Source organism: Ammospiza caudacuta, chromosome 16 (assembly GCF_027887145.1).
Source record: "Ammospiza caudacuta isolate bAmmCau1 chromosome 16, bAmmCau1.pri, whole genome shotgun sequence".
NCBI classification, from domain to species: Eukaryota; Metazoa; Chordata; class Aves; order Passeriformes; family Passerellidae; genus Ammospiza; species Ammospiza caudacuta.
This window is the reverse complement of record NC_080608.1, coordinates 17220083-17245744: the sequence shown is the minus strand read 5'-3', so window position 1 is coordinate 17245744 and position 25662 is coordinate 17220083. Positions and strand designations below refer to the sequence as shown.

At 48.3% G+C, this 25662-nt stretch overlaps 3 protein-coding genes across 3 annotated transcripts; all 3 read right to left on the bottom strand.

The window, feature by feature from the left end:
* Positions 1-10730, bottom strand: SLC26A2 (solute carrier family 26 member 2). The gene is made up of 3 exons (XM_058815401.1): positions 10608-10730; positions 4959-5597; positions 1-2568 (listed from the first exon to the last, which is right to left on the bottom strand). Exons 2-3 carry the CDS (start codon positions 5583-5585, stop codon positions 1072-1074), a joined length of 2124 nt encoding a protein of 707 aa, XP_058671384.1. The 5' UTR covers positions 5586-5597; positions 10608-10730; the 3' UTR covers positions 1-1071.
* Positions 10430-20082, bottom strand: LOC131564629 (E3 ubiquitin/ISG15 ligase TRIM25-like). The gene is given in 9 exon segments (XM_058815144.1): positions 10430-10531; positions 10608-10798; positions 15955-16091; positions 17182-17189; positions 17309-17542; positions 18107-18198; positions 19078-19164; positions 19394-19718; positions 19720-20082. Coding segments are annotated over 9 exon segments (1539 nt in total).
* Positions 20083-20444: 362 nt separating this feature from the next.
* On the bottom strand, positions 20445-25358 carry LOC131564810 (tripartite motif-containing protein 29-like). The gene is made up of 6 exons (XM_058815398.1): positions 24693-25358; positions 23983-24078; positions 23371-23604; positions 23256-23278; positions 22095-22276; positions 20445-21509 (listed from the first exon to the last, which is right to left on the bottom strand). Exons 1-6 carry the CDS (start codon positions 25287-25289, stop codon positions 21442-21444), a joined length of 1200 nt encoding a protein of 399 aa, XP_058671381.1. The 5' UTR covers positions 25290-25358; the 3' UTR covers positions 20445-21441.
* Positions 25359-25662: the final 304 nt, after the last annotated feature.

Here is a 25662-nt window from a genome sequence, read left to right as displayed (position 1 = left end):
AAAGGTGCAGGAAAGAATTTTCCTGGCTCCTTTTCCAATGGTGTGTGCACTCCCATTGCATAAAGTCCAGGACAGAGCAAAGGGTTTATAGCCAATAAATCCTGCATTCATGCACAATCTGTGTGACATGGACGCATTTGGGCACGTGCTGGATAATTTATTTGTCCCTTTTCACTTTGGTGCCTGTGATTCTCTCTACCTGGCATAAAAAACTGCCTAGAAGGGACTTTTTTGGTCAAAATTAAAGAGCTAGATATTTTCCATATCTAATGTTCATAATTCCAAAGAGCTCCTAAATATTAGGAAAACAATTGACTGACCATAAGAATGAATCAGACTTCTAGAGAGTCATCTGTGGAAAAGAAATCGCTAAAAACAAGCTGGAGAGGGCAGCATTTCCATGGGCACAGGCAGGTAAAGGCCTGTGCAGAAATGAGATAACCATGTCCTCGTGGCCTGGCTGAATTAGGAGGCAGTGTCAAAACCTCTGCAGGTGAGAAGTGTTTGCTTAGAAGATATTCATTGAGATATTTTCCTGCATGTTTAGATTTGATTTCTCTATCTGAAACTCAGGGAGATTGCAAATTGAAGCACTGCCCAGTAAAGACCAGAGCAAACAGTCCCTGGCAGCCTTTCCTTGGCAAACACAAGGGTGTGGTGATGGAAAGCAAGGCCAGAATGAGGGATGAGAAATGAGTTGCCTCATTCTTCAGCTGCACAGGATGTCCAGACTACTCCAAAATCCCACCCCACCCACAAGGACAGGGTGGCAAAAAAGACTTGATCACAATTTCAGAGTAGAACTGACACACAGAAAGCTCCAGAGAGGAGACATGAGATGAACAACCCCATGGAAACTTTAGATCTGCAGATTGGCCACAATCAAGTTAAGAATTGCCTTCATTCAGCACCTGCCATGGAATTACTACCCCAGGCAGGTAAATCCAGAGAGATTGCAGGGCACCAGAGTGCTGGCACCACCCTGCCCTGCTCCCTGAGCACACACACATTGATTGCACACACACACAGACACGTTTGCCCAGCCTTTGCTCCAATCCCTCTCTTTCCAATCTATTTCTTCGGAGTGCCGTGCCCCTGCGTGCCCAGGGCAAAGTCCACGGCCTGGTGCACGCTGTGGAAGAGCAGCTGGTCCTCCCCCTCCTGGAAGAACTCCCCTCGGAGCAGGGAGCTCCTGACAGAAGGGCTGCACTGGGCCAGCAGCACGTGGACGTCGATGTCCCTGTAGTCCTTGCAGACCTCCTTGAGCGTGCGGATGCCGGCCGTGTCCAGGAACTGCACGGCACAGCAGTCGATCACGATGGTGTGAAACCCCACCGGCTCCGACCCCAAATCCACGGGGATGCTGCTCTGCTTGTCCCCAGACCCCTCCTCCTTCTCCTTGAGCTTTCTTTTCTCTGCTTTCTTCCTGGCTGCCTTCACCCAGGCGGGGTTGACCCCGGTTTGCTTGTAGAGGGCGGATTTGAAGCACTCCTTGTTGATGTAGTAGATGGGGGCCTCGAAGCGGAACACCACCACGCCAGGCTTGGTCTGCAGGTTCTTGTAGGCAGACAGGGACTCGTAGGTCTCCGACTCGGCCACCCAGCCCAGCAGCGGCGCCTCGGGGTGCTGCGTGCGGAAGATGACGCAGAGCATGGAGAAGCAAACCCCCACCAGGAGCCCGATCTCGGTGCTGACGAGCGCCGTGGCCGCCATGGTGACCGCCCAGATCACCGTGTCCACCCTGCTCAGGTGCCACATCTTGGGCAGGTCCCTGAACTTGCGCAGGGCTCCGCGGAGGCTGACGATGGTGATGACGGCGAGGACGCATTTCTGCAGGGAGTAGAACAAAGGGGCGATGATGAGGAGGACCAGGAGGATCACCAGGCTGGTCACCATGCCGGACATCTGCGTCCTGCAGCCCGTGGACTCCTTGACCAGGGTCTTGGCGAGAGCCGCGCTGGTTGTGAAGCAGTGGAAGAAGGAGGGGATGATGTTGCAGAAGCCGATGGCGTACATCTCCTGGTTGGCCCTCACGGAGTAGCCGTGTTTCTTGGCAAACATCTCCGACAGGGACACGGTGATGGCAAAGCCAATGATGGCAATGGGGATGGCATCCAGCGCCACGCTGGGAATCAGGGTCCACACTGGAGGGCGCGGGGGCAGAAACCCTGTGGGGATGTGCCCTGAAATGCTGGAGCCATAATTCTCATTCAGCTTCCCAAAGTGAGAGGCCAGAGTGGCCGCCACGACCACGAAGAGCTCCACCGGAACCGGAGCCTTGAGCTTGGATTTGAAGCGCTCGTTAAGCTCCTTGGCTGGGACGAGCACCAGGAAGCACAAGAAGCTGGTGATGAGGTCACAGATGTTGGTGGCGTGGATGTTCCTGAAGATGTTTATCCAGGTGGTGATGAGGGAGCCCACGCCCCCGCTGCGAGGGATGTCCAGGCCCAGCAGGTACTTGACTTGTGAGGTCAGGACGGTGATGGAGGCCCCTGTGACAAACCCACTGAGCAGAGAATCCGAGAGGTACACGGAGACAAAGCCCACCTGGAAGAAGCCCATGGCCACCTGGAAGGAACCAACCACACACAACATGTCAGGACACAAATCCCACAGAATTTGTCAGCTGCGATAAAAAACCCAACATTGTGCACAGCCCTGGAGGACCAGGCATGGTCTGAGCAGGGAGAAAAATCTCCCTGTATTCAAAGTATTTTAAAAATATGTAATAATATATTATTTAAATATAAAATGATTAAAAATATTAAAATGTACAATATTTTTATATTTTACAAAATTTTATTTATATATATATATATAAATTATTATATACTCCCTGTATATAAAAGTATTCAAACCAAGCTTTTTGGGAGATCTTCATTCCCTGAACAAATGTTTATTGTCTGCTCTGCTAATTACCCTGGTGGGTAAAAAAGAAAACCTAGGGGAAAAATCCAAACCCTACATTTGAAATACTGCCTGCTTTTGCCATTTCTCTTTCAGTTCCTATAAACTCTGTGAACTTTGCAAGGATTTAAAACTTTCCTGCTGACCTTTGTGTGCCTTGCACTGGAGTTCAGAGCCTGCAATAAAACCACAGCTTGCGGGGTGACAACTGTCCTTTGCACTGCAGAAAGTTTGGTGCCTCTGACTCAGAAAGTCTATGAGCTGCAAACTCCTCTGCTGCAGATCATAAAAACAGAGATAACTGGCAACTCCACAAGAATCTCAAAGAATTACTGAAGATAAGGCAGGTCTGGAACCTGCACTGGATGAAATCAGCTCACAGCTCTCAAAGGCTCCCTTACAGCCTTGATAATTAATTCAAGGTTGTTCTAAGTGTAAAACAATAATAATTAGCTTACCTAGTTAGTATTAACTGGTGTGAGAAGATTTTCTTTTTATGATTTGATTGTAAAGTTTCTGATATAAAGAATATGTGATTTTGGTTGAAAAAATAAATTTGAGGGTGTTGCCCTGTAGAGAATATGCATAATATTCAGAGGGACTGAAGATAAAGTGATCTGATTTCTTCAGATAAAGAAACTTAACTGTATTTTCACTTGCAAAGACTATTAAGTGCGATCACAAACTGCACCCATCCCACAGGGATGAAAGATGAAACCCAAAATCCAGTGTAGCCTGGGAGGCCCAGAATATTTCTGAAATAGCTCAACAGGAACTTGCAATACTAAAAGTTCCAGGTTGTGTCCAAAACCTGTGTTTTAAAGTGTCACAAACATGTTTTGTTCCTCTCCTATATATTTTGATTGGCTGTCACCCTGGACAGATGAGAACAAATGAATGTGAACGCACAAACTCAAATACCACAGCTCTGCAGTACTGCTAAAAAAATCCCATTCTGGTTAATGTATAAGACTCTAAAAACAAGGATACCTGCTTTAATTTAGGCAAGTATTGAATTCTAGAAAATAAAAAGAGATATGTAAATATAAAATATATTGTATCCTCTCAGCAGAATCCTTCCCATGCAATAGCATTGTTTTGGCTTCAAATGGGCAAACAGCAAATTTTTAAAAGCACATTTACAAATAAAAGGAAAATGGAGATACTTTTACTGTCCAAATTTTTCTTTGTTATAGGCAAATGATTAAAGACTGGAATTAGGAGATGATGCACCACATTTTGGCTGGATGAAATGGGGTCTAATGTCAAAAAAATAAACAGAGCTTCAGGCCACAGCGAGGAAGGTGGTGAGCAGAAGTGGGACTGAGAGCTGGAGGTGCAGGTAAAACTTTACAAAAGAAAGGCCTTATAAAATCAGGCCTTATTACTATTTTAACTCAATTAACAGTCTGTTGAGTTTCAATGAGAAACAAACTCTAAGAATGAAAACCAATTTGCATAACAATCTATTCTTGTGAAAAAAGTGAGATGCACTTACAAAAACAAGAATTCTATCTCATTAGAATATTAATACAGAAGAATACTAGAATATCAGAAGAAAATATGTAAACTATCTGAAACTAGAAAAGTTTGATAGACATGTACAATAACTCTTACCAACCAATGAACTGAGTTTCACTAGATTACTAACCAATTGCATTCAAACACAGTACCTTCTAATATCACATAAAAATGAACTGTCCGTAATAAAAAAATGTAACATTCTGCCAAAAAAAAGCAAATGTCTAGTGTCATATCTATCTCTAACACAAGGCCAACATCAGCTCCAGCAGAAGTGTCCCACCTACCTATCATTAATATGTTTTCCACTTCTGTGCATTATTTTGATCAGGTGCAGTTTCCTTGTAAAACCAGTTTTGCAAAAGTCTGAAGTGCTTTTTTTTGCAGCGTGTCGTTGGCTGTAAAAAAGCCACTTCTTAGGTAACAAAGCTTTACAGTATTTGGCAGGTGAAATCACTGCATTAAAAAAAATAAAAACAAAAAAAAAAGAGAAGCCACAGGAGGCGTGGGCCGGCTCCACGTGCCCTTACCTGGTACACCCCTGAGATGAAGGTGACGGTGGCAGCCACGGCCATGGCGTAGCAGCCGCTGTCACAGAGCGGCTCTGTCCTGTTCCCAGTGCCATTCCCGTGCCCCCCCGGGCCTGGCAGGGCACTGGGCACAGCTGGCTCCAGCTGGTAGCCAGCCCTCTCCACCTCCCTGTCCACCACCTGGCCCAGCATCAGGCACACCACGCCGAAGATGCTGACGGAGATGTGGCGCGAGGTGCCGAAGATGCAGTAAATGATGCAGGAGAAAAAGGAGGTGTAAAGGCCATAAATGGGCTCCAGCCCGGCCAAGAGGGAGTAGGCAATGGACTGTGGGACCAGCAGGACCCCCACGATCACACCAGACATTACATCCCCCAGGAGGTACTCCCTTAAGTTGTATTTAGGGAGCCACTGTAAGATGGGGAAAAACCCCAAAACACAATCTTTAATTTTGGCAGGGGTGCAGCTGCAAGTTTCTTTTGCTCGCTTAACCAGCAGAGCCTTCATGTTCCTCTTCTTCTCTTGGGGTTCCAGGAACATAGTGTGATGGAAACTGCACTTGGCATCATCTCCTTCTGGCCCTTCCATCACTTCATGGATATGGTTGGTCTCTGTCATCGCTGTCATCACCAGCACTCACTGAAAACACAAAGAAGGACCAATAAACCAAAAATGAATGTACAGCGTGAGACTTGAACACAGCATTTATGAAAAGCAGGGGCTGAAACTCTCAGTTCAGCGGAGAGAAAGCAACTTCCAAGCAAACTGGGAACCTCTCAGCTTGCTTGGGAATTGAGAAAATGAGATTTTCTCAAGGAAGCCTCCCCACTGCATCCCTGTGAAGCAAGGAATGACCTTTCCCAGGAGGGAAGCTGATATCCTGTGGAATACACCTGCTGCTGGCAGGGTTGGGAAATGGACAGGAATGCAGCAGCTCTGCCTTTCTGGGAGGCTTCCTTGAAAAAGCCTCTGAAAAGAAATCTCTGCCTGCAGCCTGTTCCACCTCGCAAAGCCAGACAGAGGGTTTATTGTAGTGCCACAGCCACTCCAGCTCAGCTGCTAAAAATTAACTGCAAGTGGGACATTTCCAGCAAAGCACAGCTCAGTCTACATCTCTTCTGGGTTGATTGTTTTTTTTTGTTTTCTTTTTTTGATGCAGGGATTTCGCCTGCCAAGTACTGTAAAGGTTTGTTACCTAAGAAGTGGCTTTTTTACAGCCAATGACACGCTGCAAAAAAAAGCACTTCACACTTTTGCAAAACTGGTTTTACAAGGAAATTGCACCTGATCAAAATAATGTACAGAAGTGAAAAACATATTATTGGGCACAATGATAGGTAGGTGGGACACTTCTGCTGGAACTGGTGCTCTAGACCAAGCTGCCCACAGACAGTAAAAGAGAGTAATTATATCAATAATTTAATCCTGGGAACATATTGCCTGACTGAGAAAGAGCAAACTCTTGATGAGACAAGCCATAATGGAAGTTGAGCATACCAAGTGACTGCCAGCACTTAGACAGCTCTCCCACCTGCAGAAAACATCCAGAATTCTCCAGAAAACTCCTTAAGCCCCAACACCTGGTACCACCAGTACAGTGGGGCCATTTCAGCCAGAAACTCACTGGTCTGGGGTGAGACCCAGCAAGAGAACCCTGAGAAGTGTCACTGCCAGGCCTCCCTTTGTGGCACTGCAGTCCCATATGCCAATGACAACATGAATTTGATGTGCTGCTCACGTCCCCTCTGTGCAGTGCAAACATCAGCCAGACTCCTGTCCATGGAACGCTCACTGCTGAATTAATCGCCCAATTAATTGTCCAATTGTCCTGAATTAATTGTACCAATTAATAAATTGCTACTGGAACTGGCAGTGCTGAGGATGCCACTTGAGTCTGCCCCAGAATGTGTTCAGTTAATCACCATTTCTAAAGCAGCCGCAGCACCACAGAACTGTGGAGTCATTCGGGTTGGAAAATCCCTCTGAGGTCACCCAGTCCAACCACTCCCAGCAGAGCCAAGGCCTCCACTAACCCATGTCCCCAATGCCACATCTACAAGCCTTAAATCCCTGCAGGGATGGGAACTCCAGCACTTCCCTGGGCAGCTGTGCCAGGGCTGGACAGCCCTATTGGTACAGAAATATTCCCAATTAAAACACTCCCTGCTACCATCCCTGCAGTGTGGGTTTCCCAAAGGTATGGGAGGCAGAAGTGAGAGGAATGACTTTGTGTGCCTTAGGATAGCCTGAGCAGAAGGAACCCACAAGAGCAGAACAAAATACAGAATTATGTATTTACAATGGCTTCTTCAGAGACTTCCAAAATGAATTGGAAAGTAATTGCACCCAACTAATCCAACCATGGTGACCCTGTCCCTGGAGCTGCAGACACATCTAAAGCCAACACACAGAAAACACCAGGGAGGAGTTTCTGTTTCATCCCCTGCTCCATGCTGGGATTCCCAAAGGAGTTTGCATTCAGCACAGACCCAGACAGGGAGCATCTCTTTGGAGGGTGAGCTCCTGCACCCTCCCAAATAACCAAACCCTGCCACTCTTTGCTGGGTGTGCCTGAACTGGTACTGAAAGAAGGGTTTCAAACACAGACCCCAAACCAGCAGGGATGGATTTTCTGTGTCACAGGAGCTGTCTCCCTCCCTGCTGTAATATCCCAGGATCACTGAGGTTGGAAAAGCCCTCCCAGCCCCAGCTGTGCTCAATGCCCACCTTGTCCCCAGCGCAGAGCACCGAGTGCCACGTGAAGTCAGGATCTTCAAATGAAGAACCTGCACTGCAAGAAGGGACATGCTCAAGATGATCACACCTGGAGGAGACCCCCAGCCCTACCCTGCAGGTTTCCAATCTCACCCACCTGTACAGGACTGCAAATTGTGCTCAGGGATGATTTACAGCCCTCATAACCACCCTGAATACCAGTGAGAATCAAGGGAGTCTTACAAAAGCCTGTGTCAGCTCTACTTTGCAAAAGTCCATTTTGGAGCTGTATTTGCTCAAGAAGTTTTATTTGTTTTACCAGCTCAGTTACAAATCAAAAGGCTTCTCACTCACCCAAAGCTCAGCAAATCAACACTGTAAAAGCTGACAGTGAAAAAAAATCAAGCCAGGGTACTTTTTATGTGTAGCAATGAGTTTGTTTTGTGAGATTTTAGTAAAGATTTCAGTAGCGAAAATTCTTTTGATTCCTTCTGTCCCTCCTCCAGGACTTGCAGGCAGCTCAGTCGAACCTGGGAATTTTCTGAAATGTGCCAAGACAAACCCCAGACAGCTCAGTTTGTGCTGCTGTAAAACATCTGCATGGAGGGGGTGCCTGGGTTTCAGTCCTGTCCAGACAGTAGGGAAATGTTCTAAGTAAAAACCTTTTTGGCTCCTGAGCTCTGAGCACATACTGGCCCTTTGTGCTGACTTGCATGACAGCTTTCTCTCCGTGGCATGAAAAGGACCTTTCAGCACACAGTCCCTGCCCCTTGCCATGTCAGGACAGTAGGAAATATCACAATTTCCAACACTCATTTCACGCTTTTCTGCCTCAAAGTGCTGCCCTGTATTAATTTTGTAACCGTTAGCTCTGGCTTGTCTAATAAAACTGGATTTTATTCTTACACATGAAAAAAAAAACAATGCTGAGAAAACACCTTTGGTTCATGGTTTGGACACTGAAGGACATTCTGTATATATAACTTGAAAAAGGAGCTGCTGTTGTTTTTATTCTGAAAGCTGCTATTTACACACAACCCAGAATTCGCTTTTATCACTCCTTTTGGCCTTTCAGGGAGTGTCTCGTTCTGACAAACTTTGCTTAAGATAAAACAAACTACAAGACAGAACTGAGGAAATTTCCAGTATCTGTCATCAACTGACTGCCATAAAGTGAAGATACAGGGAGGTCCTGCAGTCTCTAGAAGTCATCAGACCTCCAGACTATTTCTGGAGCCCATCTGGGCCCTTCTTTCTGATCCCATGATGTGGCAGCATCTGCCTGGCTTCTGTTTTTGGGGGAGCACTACCTGCAGCCCAGGGCTGGCTTGGACTTCATTCATCTGTGGCACATCAGAGTCACCCTGAGAGTAAGGGAAAACTGGATTGTGAAGCTCATTCACCTGCTGAAATAACTACTACGAGGTGAAACTTCAGATGTGAGCATTTCAGAGTAGAAACTGAATCAAAACATGATGTCAGTTGCTACAACACCCGTGTCAGTTTTCCTTATTTTTCTACATTTAAATTTTCACTGTATGTGATCACTCCCCACCCTCATGTACTCCTTGCTACATAGGAAAATTTATATGCACTAAACACTAATGCATAAATCCATAATCTAAAACACATGAACAATTTGTGGAGAATTGTAAAGGTGAATCAGAAATCCAAATTCCACACAAACTGACCGGAGCTGGGCCCTCTTGTATTCACCCCCTAAGAATACAAGAGGAAAGTATATCACATCCTTTTGACAACTAAATCTTTGACCTTTCTCTTGTTGGACAATAACCTTTTTCAAATAATGTCTTGACTGTTGTGCAGCAACAAGGAAATTCAATATTACCATGATAACACCCAGATAAGCACTGGAACAACACTGCCTGCACCTTGGAATTTGACAGAATCCTTCATATCCTCCAGCAAAACATTCAAGCCACAAACATTTACTTTCACAAAGGGCTGAAAATAACATGAATAATGAAAACCACGTTTAAAGAACACATGTGGAAACAGAGCTGCCTCGTTTTTGGCACAGTAACCAGCAGCCATCCACTCATGTGGGAAAACCTGCAAAGCTGGACAATAAAACCTCACTTTTGTGGAAAATGGGATCTGCTTCCACTACAAATATGGGATTTCCTCACTTTTTCCGAGCGGCAGCAGCCTCCTGCATTTTTGGGGAAGATCCCATGGAATCCCTGCTGGCAGCCAGCTATTCCAGGGAAGCTGTGTCACCTCCCAAGGGCAGCTGAGCGTGCTGGCTGCCCTGTCCTGCCCTGGCTGAAGCAGATCCCTCCAGCAGCTTCCATCCCACCCGGATTTCTAGGGAGAGTTTGCCAAGGCTTTCAGCAAGTTACTCCTGTGTTAGGGCTCTTCTCCCACCCTTTCTGTTAGCAGGGGAAGGTGGCACACTGAGCAGCTGGGCCGGGCACTGAGGATGGGCTGAGGAAGAGCTGCCCAAAGGGATTTCCTCAGGCAGCAGCTGCCAGCTCAGCCCAGGGCATCCCGCACTGCCCATCACAGCCCGGGCTGCATCCACAGGGCTGGGGCTGTCCGATCCCAATGGAAACACACCGGGACTGCGCTGCATGATGCAATTGTTGTGTTTTAATTAACAAAAATTGGTAAAATTAATAAAAGCCTGCAAGAAGAAGCCCGCACGCTGTGTGCCCCTGAAACTGCGGGTTTTGCTGAGCGCTTCGCCAGCACTGAGGGTCCGGGCAGAGCGGAAGCGAAGTGAGAGCAACAGCTCAGCTCTCAACGCCACATTCACTTTCAGCCTCGGGGTCCCGCTCCCTCCTACCCAGCTTCCTCACGGCTTCCATGGGCATTTTCCTCTCCTGCCGCTCGTTCTGGGGCGGCGAGCAGAAAGCGAGGAGGCTCCGAGCCGGACCCCGCTGTGCCCCGGCCCCTTCCCTCAGTACTCACCGCCCGCGGCTCCCCGGGGACCTGCGGCGGCTGGGACCGACCGGCGGACGGACGGACAGAGTTAGAGACAGACGGACGGCGGGCCGGACAGACAGAGATACAGACGGACAGACGGAGGGACCGCCCGCCCGCGGCGGGCCCCGGCAGCACCGCCCCGCTCCGGGCAGGGAGGGCCGGGCAGGGCCGCGCCCCTTCCACCCCCGGGCCCGGGGCACTTCCGAGGGGATTCCGGCTGTGTGCAGTTATGGCAAAGGCTGCTCCTGGTCCTTTGCTTTGCACGCAGCCCTTTTAAATTGAAAGTATAGGGTTGATAATGTGGGGTGATAATGTGAGGTGAAGTGAAGTTAAACTTGGTGCAGGTGGGGAAGCGTGGCACTCTCTGGCCCTTTTTGCCCTGGGGTACCACTGGGGTTTAATGAAACCTGGATTCATTGAAATGAATGGGATTCATTGAAACCCGGGAAGGATGAAGGATCCTTGGCAATGTGGGTATTAAAAATCTCAGGTTTCTGTTAAGTGCTCTGCTCTTGTCTCTGGGCTGGGGGTTCAAGGTCGGAGGGGCCATGCCCAGCCCTGTCTGCCTTCCCTTCCCATCACACAGAAAAGCAGACGTTTCATCTGAAGTCAAACATTGCCCAATATTTGCATTCCAGGTGGAACCTTGAATGCAAACTGTCAAAAACCCCCATCAATACACAGTTGGAGCAAAGGAGGCCAACTTCAAGCCTGCAGAATTCATGCGCTTGTCTTTCAGTGTTAAATGCTGTAAATCTTCCTGTAGAAATACTGAATATTTCCACAGACAACATTTCCTTTCTCCATGAGGGTTTATTAGATGTCATGGTTACCAGAACAGGCAATTGCAATGGAAATAGAAGAGCTCCCTCCCTCTTTGCTGACTGTCCATTGTCAAAAACATCAGTGACTGACTTCCCAATCCCTTTAGGGACTTCCACAGGAGTTTTAATTGAGTTTGAAGTATGGTGACTTCAAGACAACCAGAGCAAATCCTTGGCAGGAGTGACATCTATGACAAAAGCATTCAAAGCCTATTGTGCAGGGACTCTGCAGAATCCTAATAGGAAATCACAAACCCATGCTATGAGTGTTCCAGCATTTTCATTCTTGTTCTAGAAGCACAGACTGTGGAAAACTTGGGTCATCCAATACATCATGTCTTCATGGAAGAAACAGGGAAATAATATCTTCTTGGAACATGATAGTAAAAAAAAAAAAAATCCCAAGCATTATTATTTTTCTGGACCTAAAAAAAGTAGGCTTTTTCCTTCTTATTTTTAGACTGATTTTCTTACAAATGGGTGGAAAAAATCCAAGCAATTATTTAAGGTAATTAAATAATTTCACTTCCAAGTGCTTTCCTTTCTCAAGGTATATTAAGCTTTATGGTTAATATATTTCTGTGCTGAGGGAACCTTTGGCCTTGGAGAAATGTGTCTCTGGGCTCCTCATGCTCCAGAATCTCCTGCCAAGGAGCTGGGGTTTGCTGACACACGAATGCCAGCGTGTGCCATCTGCCCATCCCACTCAGCCTGCCTGGCAAACCCACTGCTTCTCCAGATCACCACACCCTCTCTGGAATATCCGATCTCCACAGACCAGTTGGTCAGACTGCAAAGTAATCCTGGAAATTGCTTTGTTCCACAGAGCAGGTACTCCTGGGCTGCCCTGGGAGCCCTCCCTCCTTGCCTTTTGCCCGCAGCTCCTGTCCAGCCCTGCCGTGCCCTGGTGCCACCTGGCACATTGCTCTGCCTGTGATGGTGTTATCAGCCCTCTGTGTCCATAAACCCCACAGGCAGTGGCTCTCCCTGGCTCTTCCCAGGCTCCCAGCTCAGTGTTATCACCCAGCAGATAAGGGCAGCCTGTGATTCCCCCGGCTCTCAGCTGCTTTGTGCCACCTGGCTCCCAGCCTCGAGTAAGGAGCCTCCTTCCTTCCTTCCTTCCTGTCCTCCTGGCACCTCCCTGCCCAGTGCCCCGCTCCTGCTGCTACAGCTCCATGGGAGGATGGCTGGGTTATGCTGACAGTGGTTAAAAATGAGTTATTAACTCTCCTTGCCCTTCCCTCCCTCTACAGTTTGCAGTGCACTGAGATTCGGGCTTGAATTTGCACATTCTTGCATTAAGTTTGGAGATGGAGAAGATGGAACTGCCTGGTTCCCATCTGTGAGTTCTGTCAGAGCTGGGACAAACCTTCCTTCCCACCCTGACCTGCTGGGCTTGGAAGGGCCTAATTAATGTCACACACACACGTCTACGTGTGGCAGGTCTCACTTACTTAGAAAACCCATCAGACTAAGTAACAGGAAGAGGCCCATCCTAATGCTTGAAATGCATTTAATTTAATTCAGTCACATCATTCAGTGCTTGGCAAAAATCAAAAAAAGAAGAGCTAAAATGAGCTGCTTTTAAAGGCTTCCATCAAGGATGAGACAAATGCCAAGTAAAAATTGAGTAGTTGGAGGTGAGAGGGCGTAATACAAAAGGAAAGATGCAATGAATCAGAGTTCTTAGGTAATGAAAATACTTAAGCCATAAAGCTATCAAAAAGAAATAAGTTCTGTCCTTATCTCATGTGCATGTCATTGTGCATGTCACAATTATACTGCAATCAAGAAAAAGTGTTCTGCACAAACATCTGTGCAGAATTGCTGCACTTTCAGTGTGTGTCATGGTCCAATGTTGTCACCTAGAGTCAAAAAGTAATTATGTGATAAAATTTTCAGAGTGTTGATGTGTTAGAAAGCTTAGTTAATTGCTGGATTCTGTGTGTTTTCTTACCCTGCTTTCACCCAGTCTTTCAGCTCTTTGCTTCCTCAAGGCTAAAGCATAGGACATTTTAAAAAGTCACATTTTCTACTGAGTCCCTTTGCAAACAAGCAAATGCATGGGGGAATTAAACTGCACCATCAACTTAGCATCTAACTCAGAAATTCCACCTTCCTAGATTCTCATTTTCATCCAAAAGCTTGGTGAGCCTGCAGCAGGATTACAAATCCCAGGTTTGAGGGAGGGATGCTGCAGGAACTCTGCAGCACTGCAGGAATTCTGTCTGCAGCAGCAGCACTGACCTGCACTGGCTGCTCCCAGCTCCTTCAGCTGGCAGCCAGAGAGAAGCCCAGGATGGTCAGGAAAGTGCTGAAGGACAGGCTCAATTCTTTTCCCTCCTCTGAGTGCTGAGAGCAGCTGCCCTTTGTGCCTTGCTGCCTTCGAGCAGGAAGGAATATTTGCACCTTGAGCTCCCAAAATTTGGCCACACACTTTCTGTTGTGCTGACAGTTGATGGGTGCAGCAGAGCCAGGGCTGAGCACACAGCACAGCTTGGAGAGTCCATTTAAATCAGGAAGAGATGTTACCTTAAATCTGAGATGGACTGCTGGGTTTACTTTTAATCCCTGAAATCAGGAATGTGTTGATCATCACAAGTGACAGAACAGAGCTGTAGCTACAAGTCCCGTAAAAACACAGACAGCTTCAGCCCTGATTTCTTGGGAGTCTACCCACAAAAAATGCTCTCAACATCTAATTCCTGGTGATGGTATGGAACCCTCCAACCCTGCTAACATATGTCTAGAGGCATTTATTTGGTTATTCAGCCACATAGTGACAACAGAGTCACCACAAATCATCATACAAAAATATAATTAGACCCATGAGATAATACAGTTCACAGTTTGCAGTGCAGCAGCAGTTGGAAATTTTATTATGTTCATGTTAATTCTTAGTACTTATAAAAAAAATTTTGATGTGTTACAGAATTTAGGAGGGGAGGAGAATTTAGGTAGGAGGGGAGATCAAAACATGTGGCAGGTTCTCATTACTAGAGGTAATTTTGGATAATATTCAAGTTTTTCTTTCCATCTCAGTTCTGACATCTGTTCTTCACATCTCCCTTACATCTGGACCTAAGAGAAGCAAAATTCTCCAACAAGTATGTTGTTCCTTCTTGACAATGCTTTCCTGCAGTAGGAAAAAACAAGGTGAAAAAGTTTCACTTACTGTAAAATAAAGTAATATTTTATAACATATTTGACAAGTTGCTTCCAAGTAGAGCATTGCTTTGTCTCAGAAAAATATATTTCTTTTTCCCTGACCTGTTTTGAGTGACTGTCTCATTCTGTGTAAAGCACAGCCACTGACTGAGCTCACAAGAGAAATAAATGGACATATACACTGATTAAAAAATATACCTCCAGATTTGCTCCAAAAGTTAATGTGATGAAGAAAGTAAGATTTTCTTTTGAATTTACTAATTAAGAAGATAGTAATTTGCAAACTGAACTTCAGTTGCAGCAATCCATATCTCCTGCAGCATTTGGATTTATTTAGGGAACCTTCTCAGGTTCTGAGTTTGCTCCAGCTCCTGCCCAGCTGGTGGGAACCCCTCTGTGGTCTTTCCTTGGAACAGGCTCAGTTTTCCTGAGTGCTGAAGCAAAGCCAGTGTCTCCCTCAGGCTGAAGATAAATTATTTCCCTGGTGAGTTCCCAGAGATTTCTGCCCTGAGGATACACACTGTGGCAAGGACAGGAGATACATGCAACAAAATGCTGATCACATTGTTAGGTGGGAGATTTTCTCTGCAAGACTCACAGCCCCAAGCCAGAGTCCGGAGGAATAAATGGTATTTTTGAACATTTACTTACATTCTGAAGAGGTATCAGTGGGTGAAGCCTCGCTGTAAAGAAATGGTGTTCAGTGTTAGAGCCTTGTAAAACACAAATCACATCTTGTTAATAGCAGAACAAGAGATGTGAGTAGATCTGAGTCCCTTCTTATAAGGTGAAGGACAGCCTTTGAGACTCTGCTTAGGTCTCCTTAAAACTGAAGCAGGAAAGTGCAGGACATACAGTCCTTAAATTAACAATTGGAGAAATCTGCAGGGAACATTTTATAAGTAAAGAAAAGGATTTACCTGCTTCTCTTAATTTACTTGGCGATTTTGATCTAAAAAATAAAAAAAATAGAGAAGAATGGTTAACAAAGCTGGCAATGAACTCAAGTGTAGGGCTGGGTACTGTCCCCCTGGATCTCATGGTCAGAGATAAACCAGGAGGGGATGGGGCTGGGCAAACACAGAGGATGTTTCTTGACAGTGGGACTGAGCACCCAGAACTTGGGAAGTTGATGGGAGCAGGAAACCACATCAGAGAGAGGAGAAATTGGTCTTGCACTGCTCAGGAGCAGACCTCTTCCTTGTTATCCACAGAAACTGCCCCCTGCCCCCAGCTCTCAGGACCCCACACCAGCCCCTCACACCCTGGTGGAAGGAGCTGCCAAGGATTGGGGTGCCTGTTTCCCACAGTGTCAGTGGGGCTGGGTTGGGACCCCTCACCGCGCACATCATCCAGCACAGAGTCCAGCTGCAACAAAAACTTCTTTTTCTGGGTCTCATACTGGATCATCAGTCTGTCATTCAGCTGTACTGCCTCCACCTTCACATCCTCCAGGACCAGATCCAGACGCGCAATCCTAGGGCACACAGAGTCACTGCACCAAGGAAAACCACCCAGCATCCAAAGGTAACAGAATTCTTCACTAGGACAGAGTCTGCAAAGAGGAGAGGGCTTTGGCAACATGAATTACTGGGTTAACAGCCCTTTGGGAAGGTTGAATTCCAATTACTACATGTTATTTACTTGGCAATGCCTTATTCTAACCAACCTGCACTGGAACTTTCAAAGGCTGATAAAGAGAGAGGACAAGGTGTTTTGATAATCCCCATGTGTGAACAGGGCCTTGACTTGCTGCAGGCAGGCTCTTACTGTTGTAGCAGTGCCAGAACAAGAATGCCAAATGAATTAAATGGTGTCCAGGTTTCTGGAAAATTACCTTGATCCCACGGGCTAGAATGTACTGAGCTGCAGCCCTGAGGTACACGGTGATTCCAAGCTCTCCTTACAAGCTGAGTTTGAACTCAGCTTTATTCTGTGCAAGTTACCGAGGTGACATCTCAAATTCCAGGTAGATGCTTGAGCCAGCCTTTCATACAGCTGGGGTCTGCAGTGCTGCTGCAAAGCCTCTCATGGATCTGGAACTGTTGGTGAGCTGTTGCACCACTGAATTACAGCTGACACCCAGGCATTGCATAGGAAGTGGTAGATAAAGATAATAATAAATCTTTCTAGGTACCAAGCTTGTCCACAACTCAAAAACTTGCTGGGAAATGAGCTGGTTATCTCTGCTGCCAAAGGCTGTTCCCTGGGAACTCAGCTGAGGGAGTCACCAACATGAATCCAGGACAGTGTTAATGTAAACTGAACCCTAGGGGCTTCATCCCTGATAAAAAGTTTTCTGGTAATAAAGCCAGTGGTTTCTATGAGAATCCAGCCAGGAAACTGAAATTTAAAGGGACAAGTGTAACAGCAGGCAGGGATCTCTCCATCCCTGTTACTTGTGTGCATGTGGTGCCCTCTGGCTCAGCTGGAATATGGAGCAGCTTTGCAGCACAGGGTGGTGGTGGTGGGGTTTGATCCCAGTTATCAACAACATATTTTTTAAAATAAGAAAACAAATGTTATGAAGTGTAACATACCTGTCTGTGACTACTTTCAGATCCTACCAAGAGGACTGTAAAAAAAATAAAAAAAGAAAAAAGAAAAAGAGGTATCATTAATGTGATTTTCAGAAAGGTCACCTGGCTGAGAAACAGGCAGATGCATGAAGAAAAGCACAATACCACTGCTTACTCTGAGGAAGAGGAAAATATCTGGTTGCTCTTTTAACATCTGCAAAGCCTGAAGATTCTGCTCAGCCTGGTCTCTCTTCTGTTCCATTTCCTTCCTTGCCTTGGTGACAACTGCCAGGTCTGCTTCCTTGTAAGACTGAATGTCACTCAGGATCATCGTCTGTTTCTTATCAAGCTCTGCCTTTATACTTCTGAACAGCTTTTTTAGGTCAGAAGTCAGTGTTTTGGTATTGTTCTAAATGAAGAGATAAGAAAAAGGGGCACTGGCTCAGAACCTCCACCCTTCAGTTTAGTGCCTCTGCTTATCAATTAGGATTCCATCTGTCCTTTGTGCTGGCTTTAGAAGGAAGCAGACAATAAACATTTGCTTGGAATATCTGATTCAACAGAGGCTTTTCAAAATTAATCCTGATATAGTAACAAAGTCAGATGAATTTCTTGAATTGAATACCAATGTGAGAGCTTACCGGTACACACTGAAAATCCCACTTGTAGATATAAACTGCTTTTCTTTTATTAAACAGGTAGAAAACTTTAAAAATACATAATCTTATGTACAATCTGTGAGCTGCCAGTCCTGCAACCTGGTCTGTGCAACCACAATACAGAGTGGAATCCCCCAGCTGGTTCCTCCTGTGGAGGAGCTGGAGGGCTGCAATGAAGCTTGGCTTCTGGCAGTTTCTCAAACCACTCTTTTCCCTGTCTATTCATCTGCTTTTAACAGTATAGTTTCCATCACTTATTGCTGGGAAATTGTGAAGGAAAGATGCTCTGAATTACCAATAACCCTGATACCAACCTTGATCTGATTCTCCCTTTTCTGAAGCTCTTCTAGGGCAGTAACTAAATCACTTTTAGATTCCTGCAGGTCTGTCATGATGCTGGCAGAACCTGGCAGAAGGAAAGACAGCACAGAAGGAACAGCTTCAAACCAGACGGGCAGTTTGTGGAGCTGATGAAATGACCACTGTCTCACATATCCCACTTCTGCTTGGCAGCCCCGAAACTTGGATATGTAACTTGGGGGAGGAAGTTAGTTTGCAATTCACACAGCTGCCAAGGATGCTTCTGCTAATTCCTGAGGAGGCTGTGACCTGTCCTGAGGTCCAGAGGGAGCCATTTCCTGCCCATGCACTGGGTTCCTGCAGCGTTTCTGCTTGGGCTCTAAACTGAGCCCAGATATTTCAAGTGCAAGGCAGTGAGTGAGCAGAGGGAATGCATCCCCTAAGTCTCAGCTGATTCCGGAGCACTTCAAGGACAGCAGCTGGACTCAGAGGCAGGAATATGGAGACCCCCATCTCTTGTATCTACTGGACATTGGCTTCATAAAATTTGTGGCAGACGGAGGAATCATAGAATCACTGAAATTGGAAAAGACCTCCAAGCTCACCGAGTTCAACCTGTGACCAATCCTCACTTTGTCACGCAGCCCAGAACACTGAGTGCCACGTCCAGTCTTTCCTTGGACACCGCCAGGAATGGGATTCCACCACCTCACAGGGCAGCCCCTTCCAATGTTTAACAACCCTCCCAGTGAAGAAACACCTCCTGATGTCCAACTCGAACCTCCCCGGCACAGTTTGAGACTGCATCCCCTCATCCCGTCACTGGTTATTGCGGAGCAGAGCCTGATCCCACCGTGCTACAGCACGGACAGAGACCAAGGGAAGGACCTCGAGAGGGAAAAATCCCTTTCCCACGCAAACTTCAATAGCATGGCATTCCCGATGCTCTGTGGAGGAAGGGACTTTCTAATCCCTGCAGGAATACTTCTCAATGCCAGCCAGGAACGCCGCAGTGAGGGCGGCGGGCAGTGCCGGGGCTGCACCTCACTGCCGTGGGGCAGCGGAGCCTCTCCTGCGGGGAGCCGCCCTGAGGGACCCGCACACCCTGAGGGCCAGCCCCGAGCACCTTTCCCCGCTCTGCTCCCTCTGCATAGCTGTTCGCACTGTTCTGGCTACACACAGGAGGGAACGAAAAGCAAATTCCAGCGCAATGCACCAGTCCCTTGCTTGGGGCGGAGAGAAATTTCCCTCATGGGGGCTGCCCTCACACCCATCCCCACTCCCTGTGGAAGCCCCATCACCCTTCCTGCGGCTTTCCTCCGTCCTCGCGGCCAGGGCAGGGGCCATGGGCAGGGAAGAGCTCCCTACCAGCTCTCTGTCGTGTCCCTCCTTCATGGTGATGACCTCGTGGCCCTTGTGGGCCCCGGCCATGGAGCAGAGCACGCAGAGGCACTTCTCCTCCCTGAGGCAGTAGCATTCCAGCAGCTTGCCGTGATCCCGGCACCTCCTCTCCTCCTCCTTGCCTGCTCCCACCTCCACCAGGATGCGTTCCTGATGGAAAGCCCTGGCGTTGTGTTTGCTCAGGTGGGCCTGGCACAGGGACGCCTCGCAAATCAGGCAGGTTTTTCACGGCCGGCTGGGGCTCATCCAGGCACTGCTCACAGGCAACCACGTCCGTCTTCCCCTTTTCAGCGCCTTCGTCCTGCTGGAGGCTTTCTCGTCGAGCTTTGAAAGTGATGGCCTTAAATGCCTCCACGATGTTGCGCAGCTTGAAGTTGTTGTGTAGCTCCAAGGTGACACCCAGGTCGGCCATGCATGTGGGGCAAGTCCAGAGGGCCTGGAAATACAGCGCCTCCTCAATGCACAGCCGGCAGAAGTTGTGGCCGCAGCTCAGCGCCATCGGCTCCCGGTACAGCTCCAGGCAGATGGGGCAGGTGAGCTCGGCCTCCAGGATGCCAGCCCCTCCACATCCCTGCCGAGCTTGGGCCATGGCTGCAGCAGGAGCACAGAACCGAGACTAAAACCTGCTGCAGGCAGCCGGCCCAGGGTCTTCCCAGCCCGCCCCCTCCAGCCCCTTCCTCCGCCCCAGGCCAGGCAGAGAAATGTTCCCCCTGCCGGCTCTACCCTTCCCTACGCTGTGGCAGCCACTTCGGGAAGTTTCCCCTCAGTCTCCAGCAGGGAACGCTGCACGGTCTCTCCTCACCTCCCAGGGCAGCTTTGCTTCTGCACTGGATGTGCAGGATGGAAAGAGGCGGCAGAGGCAAAAGCTGCTGCCTTAGCTCAAAGATCAGAACTGCTAGTGCTGTAGCAGTTAATGTTGTGCTGTCAACTTTTAGATAAAACAAATTGCCATCACGTTTAACAAACTAATAACATGACTTTATTAACAAGAACCTAACACAGTATTTAAAACAGCCGAGCAAAAATGCCCAACTTAACGGTATTTCCATTATGATTAACAGAATAAATAAGAGGAGCTCTTGCAGGAAGAGGTGGGGTGCTGTGATACACCCCCTCATAGCAGCCCACAATCCAGCTTGGCATAGCCTACGTGCAAGGCTCACAATTTCTAGGCCTGAAAAAACAAAACACCTTGTAATCACATTACTAACAGGAGCTTCATCACTCTGATGGCATCATGGATGGGATACTTGAAAGGGATGGTTCCAGTCTCTATAAGCCTGAAGTTCTTAGCAGGATGCCCAGCCTTGACAGACACATCATGAAAAGACAGTGTTTCTTCTACCATTAATATCTTCAACCTAAGGAACACAAAGAAGCAGCATTCTAACCAGGCACAAACAATTCCAAGCTTCCAGCAGCTCTCATTGCTGGTAACCTCCTCCCAGCAGCTCTGGGATGGCACTGTGTATATTGGAGTCCTGTCCTGGTTTGGGTTAGGATTCATTCTAATTATGAGAACTCCATTCCTGAGAATTCATTCTCTTCTCAGCAGCTGGTACAGTAGGGAATAATGTTGGTAACAGAAAAAGCTGGTTTGGCTGTGGCTGAGCAGTGCTAGACCTGAGCCAAGGAACTTTCTGTGCCTCATGCTCTGCCAGCGAGGAGGTGCACAGAAAGCTGGGAAGGAGCATAGCTGGGGCTGGTGACCCAAACTGGCCAAGGGCATATTCCACACCACAGAACACGAAGCCCAGTGTAGGAACTGGGGCCAGATGTCCACAAGGAGCCAATTGCTGCTTGTGAACAGTGGCTGGACATCAGAGAGCAGGTGATGGGGGAGCAATCGTGCTGGGCATTGATAGTTTTCGTTGGGTTCTCTCTCTTCCTCCTTTCTATGACTGTTATCATTATGATGGCCACTGAATTTGTGTTTCATTAGGCTAGTTTAAGGAAAATGATAGGTAGATCCAAATGTGAATCCAGAGGATGTTGTACCACCAAATGAGAAGGGACCTAAAGAGAAAAAATGCATTGATTACCAGATCATTGTGGACATTTGGAGTCTGCCTCTGTCCTGACCCGAGGCCCACTGCCAGTAAGGGCTGAAGCAACACCCAGAGAGCAGTACCTAGGGATCCCTAATTTCACCAATTCAGTCAGACAGGTGTCCACTGTGCACAGCTCTGGGACTGTGGGCTAAGCTTGCAAAGCATTGCAAAGGAGTAGAAATATTTACACAGGAAGAGGAGGTTATTTATGTCTGACCCTGCCCCTGCTGGGATGAGTTCTCAACTTTCCCCTTGAATCAAAGGGAGGCAACAGAGGTATTGCTTCTCTTAATCCTCCCAGAAAACTCCTGGGAATTCACAGCCTCTCCATCCATAGCCTGGTTTAGCAAGGTGCATTCAAGGCATGCCCCAAAGCCCTGAATGGCAGGACCAGCTCCCTTTGCTGCACACACATGTGCAAATAAGCACAGGTGTAAGGAATTAGCATTTCTAGAGGTACCCAGTGTACTTGGTGCTTCATTATAGTCCTTTCTTAAAGATGTTTGATTGACTTCCCCATTTGCTTTTGACATAGCAAATGAGCTCTTACCAGTAGGCTTTGCTCCAAATCCCCTAGGTGGTGGTGGTGGTGTTGGTGGCTTAAAGGAGACCTCCATGTTTGAGATGAATTGCTGGAAAAGTCTCAGAATATTATCGGTTGATGATTTATCCACAGTAATGGATGGCTTTGGCAACATCACACCATCCACGCTAGGAAGTGGCTGGCATTTCCTAAAACATGCAGAAGGAATCACAGAACCACAGACATGGCAAAAGACCTACAAGGCCATCAACTCTAAGCTGTGCCCCATCCTGACCTTGTCCCCAGCCCAGAGCCCCCAGTGCCACCTCCAGCCCTTCCTTGGACACTCCAGGGATGGGCACTCCAACCCTCCCTGGGCAGTTCCAGTGCCTGAGCTCCCTTTCCATGGGGAAATTCCTGCTGTGCCCACCCTGAGCCTGCCCTGAGCCCCCTTTCCATGGGGAAATTCCTGCTGTGCCCACCCTGAGCTGCCCTGGCCCAGCCTGAGGCCGTTCCCTCTGCTCCTGTCCCTGCTCCCCGGAGCACAGCCTGAGCCCCCTGGCTGTGCCCTCCTGTCAGGAGCTGTGCAGAGCAACAGGGGCCCCCTGAGCCTCCTTTGCTCCAGGCTGAGCCCCTCCCCAGCTCCCTCAGCCGCTCCTGGGGCTCCAGCCCCTTCCCAGCTCTGTTCCCTCCCCTGGGCACGCTCCAGCCCCTCAATGTCTCTCTCACCATGAGGGGCCCAGAACTGGACACAGCACTCACGGTGTCACCTCAGCAGTGCCAGCACAGGGGACAGTCCCTGTCCTGCTCCTGCTGCCCACGCTATTGCTGAGACAGCCCAGGTGCCATTGGCCTCTTGCCCACCTGGGCACACCTGGGCTCATGTTCAGCCAACACTGAACAGCATTCCCAGTTTCCTTCCTGCCAGGTACCTTTCCAGTCACTGTTCCCTCAGCCTGGAACTGCACAAGATTCTTGTGACCACAGTGCAGGACTGGCTCTTTGCCTCACTGACCTCCCACTGCTGCCCTTGGCCCATGGATCCAGCCTGTCCTGATCCCTCTGCAGAGCTCTCTGCCCTCCAGCACAGACCCACACCAGCCTGCCTTAGGCTGTCTGGAACTCACCGAGAGCTCTGTCCCTTGTCCACTACATAAATAAAGATATTAAACCTCAGGAGCAGCTTACCTGCCTCTGATCGCTGAAAAAGCCTGTAAAGATTTGGAAAGCAGAATCAGCACAGTGCAGGCACAGGCCAGCTCTGGAGCTGTGTGTCTCTGGGAAGGGGGATGCTGAGAGGTACCTTGGTGAAAAGAAGTGTGTCCTTCTGATTCCTCAGATCCTGCAGCTTCTGAACATCCTGGCTGGCCGAATCCTTCATCCTCTTGTGATTATTCACCTCTGTCCTAATCTTAGAAAGTTGTTCCTCCTCATAGTCACTGAGAACTTTCAGGACCTCCCCTTTTTTCTTCTCTAGCTCCTTATGCATCTCCTGGAACAGGCGGTCAAGCCGTGCCCTCCGATGGCTATCATCACTCTATCATGAAAACATTTTCAAATTTGTAAGGGACATTTTCTACATTAGCTCTTGTTCCGAAAAAAAAAAAAAATCTGTCTTTTTTCTGGGATTGAAAAAGTAACTAAACGTTGAAGGTTGGAAAAATAAAAAAGCCACACACCAGCCACTCATCTGGAGGCACAGACTTTCAAGCTTAACTAGGAATGGACTTCCCACACTGATTAGAAAGTTCTACATCACCCTTTCCCAAAGAAGAAATCTCAAAAATACATGAGAAACCACCCAGGAACTAAAAAAGCTTCAGAATCCATGATCTGGGAAGGACAAAAGAAAACTTCATCTCATTTTTTACCAGCAAGCAACCACCCCAAGGTGATATGGGACCTTGAAACAAACCTTTAGTCCCTCCATTTGTTTCAGCAGGTTTGCAAGGGCTTTATCCACGACAGCTTCATGGTTTCTTATTGATTCCAGTATTCCAGGAAAAGATTCCTACAAATATCATGGGAAGGAGATATCAGGAGAGGACTGGCATAATGCACGAGATCAGCAGTTTTATCGACAGGGGTTAAGCTGGACTTGCAAAAGGTCTGCTCACTGCATGCTCTCAGGACTAATCAGAGGATAAAGGTTCACTGGAAGGGTTTATCCTTGAACAAGTGCCACAATTACAAGCACAAAAAGGACAATTTGAAGCTGAAAACTGTTCACGTGCACTAGCCACATACAAAGCTATTTCCCCTGTTGGCACCTTTCTTTCTCTTACTCTGTCATTAATTATCTTTGCATAAGTGCAGCTCAGGCTCATCTTTGCCTTGGAGGTGCACCAAGGACTAAAACCTTGCAGGAGCACCAAGGCCCACCAGTCTGGCCAAACTCCTCCCTCAGGAGGGGAAAAAGGCGTTTATAACACCTCGTTTTATATCTGAGGGGCCAAAGCCAGAGAGAATCTGTGAAAAAACTCAGAATAAAAGCCCAGGACTGCAGTTTAGCCCCGTGCTGGCTCTGCAGCTCTCAAACTCAGGAGCTGCCCCTGTGCCACGGGAGCTCTCTGGGGTTCTCCTGGTGCAATCCCGGCCAGGGCCCCCGCCCCAGCAGCCTCTTACCTGCGCTTCGCTGAAAGCCTCCTCCAAGCTGATGATCTTGTGGTTCTTGTGCGAGATGACGGAGCACAGGACGCAGATGCACTCCGAGTCACTCTCGCAGAAGCACTCCAGCAGTTTGCCGTGCTGCGGGCATCTCCTCTCAGCCAAAAGCTGCCCATCGCAGGGCTCCACCAGCACGTGGCTCTTCTGCCCGTGCCGGCTGTTGTGCCTGCTCAGGTGCGCCTGGCACAGCGAGGCTTCGCAGCTCAGACACGTCTTCACTGCGGGCTGCGGCTCCTGGAGGCAGGAGTCACACAGCACCACCTCCCCGGCCTGGCCCGAGCTTTCCCCCTTCTCCTGGCCTTGCGCTTCCTGCTTTTCCTCCTCTTGGTGCGCGGGATCATCCAGGAACCTCTGCACGATGTTGCGGAGGTGGAAGTTGGCCCGCAGCTCCCCGACGAGCGAGTGGCAGAGCGGGCACCGGGCAGGGCTCTGCTGGCCCCGCAGCGCCTGCTTGATGCAGTCCTTGCAGAAGCTGTGGCTGCAGCCCGCGCTCGTGGGCTCCTTGTAGATGTCCAGGCAGATGGGACAGGTCAGCTCTTCCTTCAGCCCCGCCATGGCCTTTGCCTGGGCCGTGCCTCCGGCTCCGGGCACGGCTGACAGGGAGAGCTCAGCTGGGAAACGAAACTGAACGCGGGCAGTGACGAGGAATGAACTTTACCCTGCGGGCTAATGGCTGCTGCCTCCTCCCCTTCACCAGGGAGGGTCTTCCCTCCTCTCTGTCCAGCTTCCTGCCTCTCGGGGCCACGTGTGCAGGGGCTGTGGCTGTCCTGCTGTTGACAAAAACAAGTAACAAGTCGTGTTGAATTCATTCCTTCGGTTTCCTTGCCAGGGCTTTGTGCTGTGTGCAAGCGGTTATCTCAGCCGTAAAGACTGTGAGCCTGAGCTATGCTGGTAAGTACTCATATTTTGTCAGACTACAGTGTGACAA

Bases quoted from the DNA above. Each gene is read 5' to 3' on its own strand.
- SLC26A2 (XM_058815401.1), bottom strand. From the start codon at position 5,585: ATGACAGCGATGACAGAGACCAACCATATCCATGAAGTGATGGAAGGG. The intron at 2,569-4,958 runs GTAAGGGCACGT...GGTTCCTTCCAG, and splicing joins TCATCTCAGGGGTGTACCAG to GTGGCCATGGGCTTCTTCCA.
- LOC131564810 (XM_058815398.1), bottom strand. From the start codon at position 25,289: ATGGCGGGGCTGAAGGAAGAGCTGACCTGTCCCATCTGCCTGGACATC. The intron at 24,079-24,692 runs GTAAGAGGCTGC...TGATATTTGTAG, and splicing joins AGGCTTTCAGCGAAGCGCAG to GAATCTTTTCCTGGAATACT. The intron at 23,279-23,370 runs GTACCTCTCAGC...AAATCTTTACAG, and splicing joins ACACACTTCTTTTCACCAAG to GCTTTTTCAGCGATCAGAGG.